This window comes from Tachysurus fulvidraco, chromosome 17, assembly GCF_022655615.1.
Source record: "Tachysurus fulvidraco isolate hzauxx_2018 chromosome 17, HZAU_PFXX_2.0, whole genome shotgun sequence".
NCBI classification, from domain to species: Eukaryota; Metazoa; Chordata; class Actinopteri; order Siluriformes; family Bagridae; genus Tachysurus; species Tachysurus fulvidraco.
In genome coordinates, this window is record NC_062534.1 from 6823473 (window position 1) to 6835478 (window position 12006).

Sequence of the window (12006 nt, forward strand, 5' to 3'; positions counted from 1 at the left end):
GACAAAAGCATTTGCAAAGCGATGTGTTTGTGTTCCTCTGTCAGGTTCTGAGCTCAAAATTAAACCTCCAAACAAATGTATGATGTGCTATTGAATTCTTTTGACAGAGCTGAGAGAAAATATATGGATCAAAAGATTTATTCAAGATTTAAATTAATGTAAAAACAATTACGTTTTTCCTTTAATAGTCATCTAGAAGGAAGAGGCGCGAATAGTGCAGTAAGAGCTATTCACCACCAGGTGGTGGTGTTACAATTTGTTAAAATGCAATCCAACAAATTTGTTACAATACCATTTTCTTTAAAACACTTGTGGTTGCTGATGTGGATCTCTTCATTGCCACAGTTTACCAATATTTCCATTGCAGGTAAAGATAGCTTTAGATGTGAACGCTAAATCAGTTATATGAAAGGGTACAATTCAGAAATAAAACTTGGGTATTAATCCCAGGCAGCTATTACCTTGTCACCAGCAGGGGGCGTTGTAACAGGGCTCTTATTTTGAAACTACTTTATCCGGAACGTTCGCCTGATGTTAAGGAGCAGGGTTGCCGTTTCCGCCATTCCCATGCAAATTGAGGATGTATTTACATGTCTTCATTCATACACATATATTCATACACACATATATATTTAAGCAGAATAACAACACACTCCAGGCCATTCTGTAGTAAGTGAAAAATAATTAATTGATGGTGTGTTATTCCTTAGATAATACATTTCATCCTTTCTTTTAATTCTTATTTTATAACTATTATCATAGATAGTACGGTTGAGTTTGGTTCTGTATATCTGGCAACCCTGTGAGAGTCTGCACAGTGTGTAGTGAACCTGTCACTCCTGTTAGTGACCGGGGCGTTGCAGTTCATGCAGGTCCCCTCGCTTCTTCTTCATAGAAATGGCCGAATATAGCCACACGGGTATATTAACGGCTTTGTTGTTGTTTACGGCCGTGACGGTGAGAGATATTTACCTGGGCCGCACTGCGACAGAGCAGCAGGACGCGCAGAGCAGCGTGGCCTCCGGCGGCTTCCCGGAGGCGGAGAGCAGCACACACAGGCAGAACAAGCCGAAATTCTACACAGGACCGGTGCTGAAGTTTCAGTACTGGTGAGAGCATTTTAACATACTAATATTAGCCCGTTCTTTTTAAATAGCTAACTATTATAAATATAAATGTAGTCTTAGCCTTATAAGCTAGCTATCGTGCTCTATTTGTCAGTAGGACTCGAGGTTGTGTCCCTAATGACTCCATAACGCCCTTCGTAGTGTATAAGACGCCGTTGTTTTCTACCCTTTGTAGTGCGCTACTAGAGGAAGTAGTGACGAATTTGGGACCGAGCCATAGGGCTCGCGCACAGGCTAGCTAGCTCGTTGACCCGGTTCGATTTTGTGTCCTAAAGTAATATGTTAGAAATATTGTAGAGCGTAAATATTGTCTTATAAGGTTGATCAACAGACTCGTGTCACCGAAAAAAGTCTTTAGATTGTGTTTTCTATATTATTGTATGATTCTGTAGTAGTATGCTAACTATGCTAACTGCTATGCTAATGCTAAATTAGCACGCTAATCTTATCTGTGAGGCGTGTTCTAAATGTAATATGTAATGCAATAAAAAAGACACACAAACTAGTGAATGTAATGTTTTTAAAGGTGCTTTGTAAATAAGGTAATGTTGACATCTTAATGTTGTTTGTTTGTCAGTATTTCCTGAGGGTACAGTAAGGTGTTCCAGGAATACTCCAGGTCTATCAGCCAGCTGTATCCTGACATCAAAATCGAGGGAGATAATTATCCTCCCAAACTCATCAACAAGTCAGTTCACTAGCTCACACACACATACATATATACATATACACACACACGCACACATTTATTTATTTTGTTTACAAATAACCTGTAACATATTTAGAACATGATTTAAAAACAAAAAGCAGTGGGTTAAGACTACGACTATACAGACAGTCACTGAGAAACCCCATGTGGAAACAGGTCTCTTGTCCTGAATGCTTGTTTGTGTTTGGATCCACCTCTTTTCAGTCATTTTATAGACACTGTGCAGGCCAGTTAAGATCCTAGAGGCGGGTATCATGCAAATATCAAACCCACCAAACCTCACCCACATAAATCCTCCTGCACCACCTACGTGACATACAAACCAGGTCACCAAAATAAATACAGACCAACACGTCAACGAAAGACATTTTCATTATTCAGCTAGGAATTTTGTTACATGTTATTTGTAAATTATTAAAATGTAAGCGGCACATGGTGGATTTTTTCTTGAACTTGCTCTACATGCAAGCAGGTAAATGTTAAATCATTTTGTGTTTTATTCCCCAGATACCTTGCAAATTTCATCTCCTACTTTAAACTGCTTGCCATTGCTCTGATTGTCACTGGACAAAACCCTTTCCAAATGCTTGGAACAAACACACCAAGAGTTTGGTCTTGGGGACAAGAAAATAAGGTATGAAATGCAGCAGCTCAAGCATGTGGAACTACTTTCATGTTTGTTTTTGAACTTGAAGCCTGTTCTGAGAAATGTGTAGAATGTCGAGGTCAAAACTGGCAGCTGTGTGTGAGCTGAGAGATGATATGCCTGTTTGTAAAACACTCCTCTGCAGGAAATGTGTTGGACTTTAAGACATTATATCATTTTATTTCTCTTTCAGATATTCTCATGTCTCATGATGTTCTTTCTCAGTAACATGCTGGAGACACAGTTCCTGTCTACTGGAGCATTTGAGATAACATTAAATGGTATTTCTTTGGTATCTTTTCATGTTTTTAAAGGGTTTTATGCTAAATTATGCTATAGCTCTGAACATTTGTCTAATAATCCATTGCGTACATTAGTGGACAGAAATAGTAATAGTTTGCGATTTAAAAAAGTACTAACTAATCTTTTTAAACATCAAAACTCCGTGAACATTGATTATAAGGGGGCCTTTTTAAAGAAACTTTGTCAATTTTACTGTTTACACTTATATTTGTTGACTTTAAACTGACAAATATTAGATTAATTGCATCCTAATGATGTCTTGTGCGTTAATTATTATATAAACAAGGCCATAACATGCTGTTACAGGAAAATACACCACAGGGACTGACTCAAAGCTTTTGCCAGCCTAAAGTTGATTATTTCCCAGTAATGGCAGATCCCAACATGTTTTCTTGCTCTCACACCTTAGCTATTTCTAGCTGTTCCTCTATTGTGATTAAATAAAGAACACCTCATGCTCTTTGTTTGGATTTCCGTGTAATTTCATGGAAAGTCTGTTATCGCTCTCATTATTGAAATTATAGTTACAGTTTCTTTTGAACTTTCTAAGAACCTTATCGTGTTACCATTAGACAAAACTGCTAAATATTTTCTTACATATATCATCACCATGTCAGTGATTTATGTGTATAAGTCACATACTAAAAAGCACATTCATGTAAAACCTGCAGTCAGTGGTATTAGAGCTGCTTTTCTAGAGAATGCAACACCACCAGAGCAATCAGGGTGAGAATTCATCAGCGTTTTGGTAGCCACTTCGTCATTTCAGCAGCAAATGATGCCTCATGAGAATAGAATTTTTAAAGTTCTGTCTTATTGTATTTTGAATGCCTTTTTTGTCTCGTGCTTCAGGATACAGTGTACAATTGTGTTTCTGTACTTCCATTTTTACGCTCTGCCTTTGTTGTAGATGTTCCCATTTGGTCGAAGCTACAGTCAGGGTATGTACCGAACATTCAGGAGCTCTTTCACATTCTGGACAACCACCTCAAGATGAATCAGGCAAACAACCTCAAATTCCCCTCGCCGTAGCACTGCTGTTTGAGCTGAGAGAGAGAGGCAAGTGGTCAAGTCATTATTACTGAGACCTGCTTCCTGTTTCTCAGCACCCACCATTGTTTACTTATTTCATAGAAAGCCAGACATTCTATTTTAAACTGCATGCTTTAAACATTTACACTATATATCTAGGAGATCTGGAAACTTAGTATTTAGAATGCACTGTTAGGTAGAATTATACACTGCTTAAAAACTAAGGGTGTAAACCGCTGGCTACCACATGATTGTGGTACTCAACAGTTTGATATTCCAAAGAATCTGCTATAAAGGTATTTAGTAGCCAATATGTGAAAAACATGGGTAGTGTTACAGGCAATCATCTCACCAGCATTTTCAAATACACATCAGTTTAAAAATATGTTCTTTTACACAAGTTTCTCCTTTTACAATAATCAATTCCATTTTTTGGTGGGCACGGTGGCTTAGTGGTTAGCACGTTCACCTCACACCTCCAGGGTTGGGGGTTCGATTCCCGCCTCCGCCTTGTGTGTGTGAAGTTTGCTTGTTCTCCTCGTGCCTCGGGGGTTTCCTCCGGGTACTCCGGTTTCCTCTCCCGGTCCAAAGACATGCATGGTAGGTTGATTGGCATCTCTGGAAAATTCTCCGTAGTGTGTGTGTGTGGTTGCGTGAGTGAATGAGTGTGTGTGTGCCCTGTGATGGGTTGGCACTCCGTCCAGGGTGTATCCTGCCTTGATGCCCGATGACGCCTGAGATAGGCACAGGCTCCCCGTGACCCGAGTAGTTTGGAAAAGCGGTAGAAAATGAATGAATTCCATTTTTTTATTCATTCTATTTCTTCGTTTTAATTCATTTATTGAATTGAAGCATCAATCCAAATTGTCAGAACGTTGCACAGTGGCAATAAACAATAGCTTGTCATATAGTCTTCGAATATTTCATGTTTTGTTTTTTTTTTGTAGGTTTTTAGTTTGTTCAAGAGTAACAGTTTTTCTAATACCTTTTATATTTAAGTGTTAAAAATGAAAAAATAAATAAATAAAACAGGTGGATGTTAACCTCATTAAAGTTGTTCTCTAAGCCTTAACTGTCTTTTTGCTTTGCAGGTTTCTGGAGTTGTTTCTCTGGACAGTGAGACCGTGGACCGTGGCTTAATGAAGGCCTGCACTGCAAACAGCTTGCTGTGGGTGTAGACTGGATGTTCCTGTCACCACACACGCTTCCTCTGACCAGCGACACACTCCTCCAGACTGACTCAATCTTGACCGGGCAGCGTGCTATACGCATCCATTGTGTAAAAGTCATTCATAAGCCGGACACTCTAAACTTTATTTTTCGAATGCTGAAACTAGAGATACATGAGCATGTGAGACCAAATAATCTTAATAAGGAAAGTGTCATAAAATGTCTCACATTTGTCTGCAAACGATTGATCAAGGGTATGTTTTTTTGTGTGTGTGGGGCGCTGCTGTAAAACTGTAATTATGTATACAGGATCTTTCCCATATATACATTTCACTTGCACTGAACAGTTGTTTTTTTTTTCGGGGATAAGGAAAATATTACTGGTAATGTGCAATTAATTTTTTCCCCCACTTTGGTTAACGTGTAATTTCATGTACTTCTAGCTGAGAGTTGAGATGGGAAGATATGTTGTTAGATGGGAAACATGGTATCTATTGGGGTCTGCAGATTTATCCTTTCCTCTTATTTCTTCAGGCTTTTTTAGCAAATGTATAAAAATGTTGTTGGACTAACCACTGTCTTAATGAGAACACAGTACATTGCATATCAGATATAAATGGTACTCATCGTTTTCAAAAGCGCTCTCTATATTTTTCAATTTTTCTTTTAATAGGTGAAATAATAAGAAACTTTTCTTTTAATCAACCTTATTCATGAAATTGTAATGTCGATGACGTTGAAATTTATCTTGAGCGATCAGAAATTTTACCTTTGTTTCAAAAGAATAAAGAGGACAAAAATTTACACCACTTGTGGGTTGGTTTCTAAATTTCTTAGACACAATCTTATACCAAAAATCAAATTTCAGGTTGCTCACAGATCAAAAGCATGAAACATTTACTTATGTACTTACTTAATATGAATTATTGCGCCTGCACATTCATGCCTGAATCTAAATATTCAATCATGTGGAAGTGGGGAAAAAAAACCTGTGAGATGGATTCACAAATGAGCAGGTGCACCGAATCTCCTATGGAAATGTAGAGTGAGTGTATAGTTTGTGCCTAATGGGAAAATGTCTGCAACTCAATTGCTGGAATGAGTAAATCTGGAATTATAGTTATGTTACATTGAAGGTGACCACTGTCTGTGATTTCACCTTTTTTTTTACAAAAGAGACAAATCCTCAACACAGTTTGTAACACATGATCATTGTACCTGCCCTTTTGTTAACTCTTCTGAACCTTTCTTCAAGTTCACATGGTTCTTTTATTCTAAATAAACTCAATTTCTTGCACAGTAGTTTTCAAAGTTCTAAAATAGGAGCTTCATTTGCTTTTTTTTAGCTTTTTTTTCAGCCTTTTTTATTTGTAAGCCATTTATTTGTTTACGTGGCTCGTTCTACGATAGTATTGATTTTATTCTTCAAATATTTCAGTGTTTTTCTTAAAATATCAAATATATCACCGTTTTTCGTCAAATATTGGAACTTTTTTCTCATCGTATCAGATATTACACAATTTTTCTTAGAATAGGATTTTCTCTAAATATTTAAGTTTTTCTTGTAATAGCTTTTTCCTGACATGTTATGATTTTATCCTTGAAATTCTCTCATAATATAAATAACAATTTGCAATTTTATAGCTTTATTGTCGAAATCTTGTATTATATATTATCAAATTCTGATTCTAATTAGAAGCCAACAGGAAATAATAGTAGAAGAATAATAATAATCATCCACACCTATATGTGGCAGCATGGAGCCTTCGATATATAGGTTTTGTCCTAAATGGCGGCCGAATTGATGATGAAGTGCACTATATAGGGTGTGGAGTCTCTTCTATCGACCCTAAATAGGACATAGTGACTAGAGTGCGTTAGTAAATGTACACGACCGTTGATTTTTGTTACAGAAGCTGGTTCGTTTTGTCGATGATTTTAAAGTATGTAGACGAGAGAACTTGTTATTTTTTCTTTCTCATTTCATCCATATTATTTTAAGCTAAATTTCACCAACATTATTTCTAAATGTAAGTTTAATTTTGCGGATTGAAAATAAACCAGGAAACATCACATAGCTTTGCAGGCTAATATATTAGCTTAGATTTGGTTTTGCTGGAAGTCTGTTATTGTTAGCTATTGAACAGGAAGTCCATTTTACCCCTCAGTTTAATTTAAATTTAATGTCTAATTCAATATAATCTAAGATATACGACGTTATCTTATCTTACCAGGTTATGTCGACTGCTAAAGTTAGCATTCTGGGTATTTTCTCGGCTAACACATATTCAGCTACTCTGCTAACATGAAGCTAACTTTTCTATAATCGAATCTAAAACTCAGTGTGACGTGCTAAAGTAAGCCTTATTATAGTACATCTGCTCATATATCCATGCATAAATCAAGACTACTCGAAATGTCATGGCTAATAATCACGACTAGATTGTATCTTGTGAATCTCACTTGTAAGTCATTTGTTTTCCTTATAGTTGGTGTATTGGAGACCTTTGGGCATCTTTGGTAGCGTCAATGACCATTTATTTCCTCTCTACCTGCTAAGAACCTCCCAAATCAATTATGAGCAGCTCCGTGAGTGATTTCTTTTCCCCCCACGTGATCTGATAGCAATCACGTGACTTTCACAGATTACATTTAAGCCATGGTTGTGGCCTGAGGTTTGGCTTTGCTTACCTGTTGTGTCTTCTAAACTTATTCAAACACTTTGTTTTTTCTCCCCTTGTAGACTCAGAGGAAGAGACGGACGACTTCCACTTCAGGTTCACGACGCAAGAGCAAAAGAAGCAGGACACAAATGTCTCAAGCCTCAGTGGAGACCATTGACGTTCTAGAAAGCGATAGATTAAGCAGTAAGTGGAGTCTCTTCAGGTGTACACATGTACTGGTTTGTAGGTGTAGGATTAAGCAGCAATTCTTTCTAGATCTAGAAAAGAAAGGGTGACTAGGTTTCATCTTACTGCTTTTTGAGCTGCAAACTTCACATAAGATGTCAGACTAGTAGTTAAGGTGTTGGACTACTGACCAGAAGGTCATGAGCTCAAATTCCAGGTCCACCAAGCTGCCACTGCTGGGCCCCTGATAACCCTTAATTGCTCAGTTGTGTAAATTGTAAGTCACTCTGGATAAAGGTGTCTGCTAAATGACAGAAATGTAAATAAAATATACCATGATCTCAAGAGCTGATGGAGAGCATTAGCTTATAAACACTATAGTATAGCATGGATAACAAAAGGATGCTTGGTTGTAACTAATCAGGAATTGTTGTATTATCTAAACTGTATATTTAATCAAGTATGAGGGTTCTGCTCAGGAGTCCAAAAGGGAACTATTTGGTGGTACCTTTTTTTAAATCCATTATCCAATCCTATAACCACTAAGCAAACTACTGCCTCAGTTTGTTCTCTATCTTGTCAGACATGTCAAGTTACATACAAAAAGGTGTTCTCCATGTTATCCAGCTAAAGGAAGTTCTCCATTGTTAGCCTCTCAGCTTGGTGATGATTGCAGATTAACTGATTGCATGTTGAAATTGATCCAGTCAAGGTCACAGCAAGGTCAAATGTCTGAAATATATTTTTTTTAATCAATAGCTTTCTTTTAGCTTGCCATCAAGATGTTTCTTGTTTGTGTACTTCTTGAATAGTCAAGGACTAGACTTGATTGGGAATTGTCCATTTTTACTGCCCCTTCTCACTTATCCACTTTATTTCCCTTGTTGTTCTAGGTGAAGAGGTAGTAGACTTAACGTGTGAAGGATCTGAGCCAGCTGTGGTTGATCTCACAAACAATGATTCCGTGGTGGTGAGTTTGTTCTGTTCTTTAACAAGAAGAAAGTCCTTACTAATTCATGGCTTTACTTTTGTGATGTCCATCAACATGCCAGTATGGCTCATTTTATTGAATGCTTGTATTTGTTTTTGTTTTTTGTCTTCTTCCCCCATTTCTCCTGTTTAATCATGCTGATCACCGTGTGAAACCCAGGTTGTGGATGATGGTAATAAACCTCCTTGTTCAGACCATTTGCCCTGTATATGTGAAACATAGGCTTTTTTTTCATATTGACTCTTATGCAACATTTTATTAATTAGTATACCCTGCTTTTGTTGTTTGTCATATTCAGTTATGTGATTTAAAAATTAGTCACAGTGTTATTGCTTTGGAAGGTACACAGAGCAGACGTATGCAGGGCACAGAGAGTTATGTGCTGAGTAGCGATGATGAGGAAGAGCCGAGTCAGAGTCTTAGTCCAGCTCTTCTGTCATCGTTACATGCAAGTGCAAGAGCCAGGTAAACCTTGCTGCATCAGGGTTGGGCTTTAAGAACTCTGTTTATTTTCCCTTTTATCTATCTATCTATCTATCTATCTATCTATCTATCTATTTATTTTTATTTATTTATTTATTTATTTATTTATTTAAATTGTTAGCGCTTCTAGCTACATCTCAAATGACATGCATCACACACTATGTATTCTATAATCTATGAATTTTGAATTGGTAGTTTTAACACTAAGGGCTTTTTTACTACTCTGAACTATAACCGTTCCGATATTTCCCAGTTCATGGCAAACAGTAGCCCTTCCTCTGTTCTGCCACATAAGCAAAGATGAGTTGAATCCATTAAAATAAGCATATGCAAATAAGTGCATCTTTTTTTTTTTTTTTTTTTGGGCTTTACTTTAATTAGCTATATTTTGGTTTGTGTGTAAATATTATTGAAACAAAGAATTGCATATTGCATTAAATTTCCTGATCTTTTCCATCTCATACGACTAACACCTGCAAGATCAGTTTTTGATTTTTCAAGTACTATCTCCTAATTTTACAGTAATTGTTTGAAATATAAATGAAACAGACTGCTTGAAGCTAGTAACCCCCCCCCAATGCACTATAGTTTGTCAGTTACAGAAACTGCTCTGCTTCTCTCACACCCACAGTATAGTCTATTTTTTTGGTTTGTTGGAAATATTGAATTACTCCTAATGAAATTATCCACAAAACATTTGTCATATGTACGATCATCACTTAATCAGTTGAAGTCCAACAAGGAAAATCTGTGTGCCCTTGTGCAGGTCTACACCCGGAGCAGTCAGCTGCCCTGTGTGCATGGATGCTTATGCAGAGGTAAAAATGATTTCCAATTCAATACATGATTTTTTTTTTTTTTATATAATTTTTTTTAGTATTTTAGTCATTTTTATCCTTTTTTTTTTTTTGAGTAAATAATAACAGTAAATACAAGTAAACATTAATCCTTGCACTACTAGAAGAAAATAATTCGCTGTTCTTTTCTTAAGGGGTTTGGGATTAAGGCTTGCGTTTAAAAAGCATGCTTCATGACTGCAGCCTTGTACAGTACATTGTGTTCCTTGCAGTAGCATTTGTTCTGGTTGTCATGTGATTTATTATGGTTGTCTGTCGGATTTACTTTTTTAAGTGTGTGTGAATATGCCTGTTTTTATTAAGTTTACAGCATTTAGCAGATGCCTTTATCCTGAGCAAAAATCCTCATACTAGTTCACTTTTTCAGTGACTAATTTAACCAATATTTTAAATCTGTCAATTTAATTTAAAAATCGAAGAGAAAAAAACAATGTCTAAAGAAGCAGTACGGCTTAAGCTATTGTTAAATGCCTCATTTATTTCATGCCTGATTTGGTACTTGGCTGTTATTTTGTATTATATTATTGTATTATGTCTTTCTCTTTAACCTAATTGTTCTCTTGTCAAGGTCTTTCTGTGCACTTGAACTTATGGATTTTTGTGGGTGTGACCGAAATTGCAAATAAGCTGTGTCTGGAACATGCTTTGCATTTTATGGTGATCAGCATAAGAAACATTTAGTATATGAGGCAGAAAGATTTTGGTTATTTCAAATATTTACACACAACTGTGTTGAACTATTAAAGGTACAAGTGATTCAGAGTAACCGTGCTTCTAACCTGAGCCTCTGTCTTAATCTTTTCCAGATCATCGAGAGTGGGCGGCTTATGGTCTCTACCAAGTGTGGCCACTTGTTCTGTAGCCAGTGCATCCGTGACTCCCTCGCCCGGGCTCACAACTGCCCCACGTGCCGGAAGAAACTAACTTATAAACAGTATCACCCTATCTATATCTGAGACAGAAAGGGATGTCGCAGTTTCATTGTCCTGCATAACCAGACGGTTTATCCGTCTCTGACAAATTCTTTTCTTAAAGCTGGCATGGTACATCACCTGAGCTTCTACACATCACGCATTTGTGGGTTTATGTCCACAAAGATCAAATCTGATCATGGACCTGAAACCAGAAAGCAGTTAAGTTCTTTGTAAAGTATTGCTTTTAATGGTACATTCACACTAAAATATTGGTGGCGTGATGTGCTTTACTGTATTTTACAGGAATCTCTAGACGAAGTGCATCTTGTGTATAGTTCTTAGGATGAAGCAAAATGATTGCTTAATGAAATGAATCCGTGCACTCTACTGCTTACAGACAGAATGACTTTGCCAACTGCTTTTAGGTTATGTACTTGCAATTTATTGTAAAAGCTGTGTGTAATTGATTTTGTTGTTCCATGAATCCATTCACTGTAAATATTTGTATGTATGACTGTACAAAGATCTAGTAAGTTAACAGTAAGGAACGTGTGGATTCTAAGCTTATTCCAATAAATGGTCATAATGCCGTCAGTTCACTTGTTTAGAAAAATTACTGGTGAGCTGAGGAGAGATCATAAGCTTTGTTTCTGTATTCCTTATGGTAATTTAATATGTGAAATGATACAATTTGCAGCTTTATGTTCATTAATATGTTTTGGTGTTGGGGGGGAAAAGAAAAAAATCAGCATGTTGTAGAATCATTTCCATGAATGTTATTTAAGGATAAGAATGACTAGCAGGTGATCTGATTTCACCTTTCTGAAGGAAAAATTCACTCTGCCTGACTTACATTCCAATTTATATTTTGCTTTTGTTAACGGATTTCTACATTGCTCACACCACTTCACTAGCTTATGTTAAT

At 36.8% G+C, this 12006-nt stretch overlaps 2 protein-coding genes across 3 annotated transcripts; both read left to right on the top strand.

Annotated features, from left to right (window-relative positions):
- The first annotated feature begins 791 nt into the window (after nucleotides 1–791).
- On the top strand, nucleotides 792–5796 carry selenot2 (selenoprotein T, 2). Its single transcript, XM_047802483.1, has 6 exons — nucleotides 792–1109; nucleotides 1705–1815; nucleotides 2344–2470; nucleotides 2676–2763; nucleotides 3696–3844; nucleotides 4907–5796. Exons 1-5 carry the CDS (start codon nucleotides 898–900, stop codon nucleotides 3815–3817), a joined length of 660 nt encoding a protein of 219 aa, XP_047658439.1. The 5' UTR covers nucleotides 792–897; the 3' UTR covers nucleotides 3818–3844; nucleotides 4907–5796.
- A 985-nt stretch (nucleotides 5797–6781) lies between these two features.
- Nucleotides 6782–11675, top strand: rnf4 (ring finger protein 4). 2 transcript variants are annotated; one of them, XM_027154785.2, is made up of 8 exons: nucleotides 6782–6930; nucleotides 7477–7576; nucleotides 7731–7854; nucleotides 8730–8806; nucleotides 8987–8999; nucleotides 9169–9292; nucleotides 10077–10128; nucleotides 10974–11675. In XM_027154785.2, the coding sequence occupies exons 2-8, from the start codon at nucleotides 7565–7567 to the stop codon at nucleotides 11121–11123; spliced, it is 552 nt and encodes a 183-aa protein (XP_027010586.2). In that variant the 5' UTR covers nucleotides 6782–6930; nucleotides 7477–7564; the 3' UTR covers nucleotides 11124–11675. The 2 variants fall into 2 exon arrangements, with proteins under 2 accessions (XP_027010586.2, XP_047658567.1); XM_047802611.1 differs by having other exon boundaries at nucleotides 6880–7017.
- Nucleotides 11676–12006: the final 331 nt, after the last annotated feature.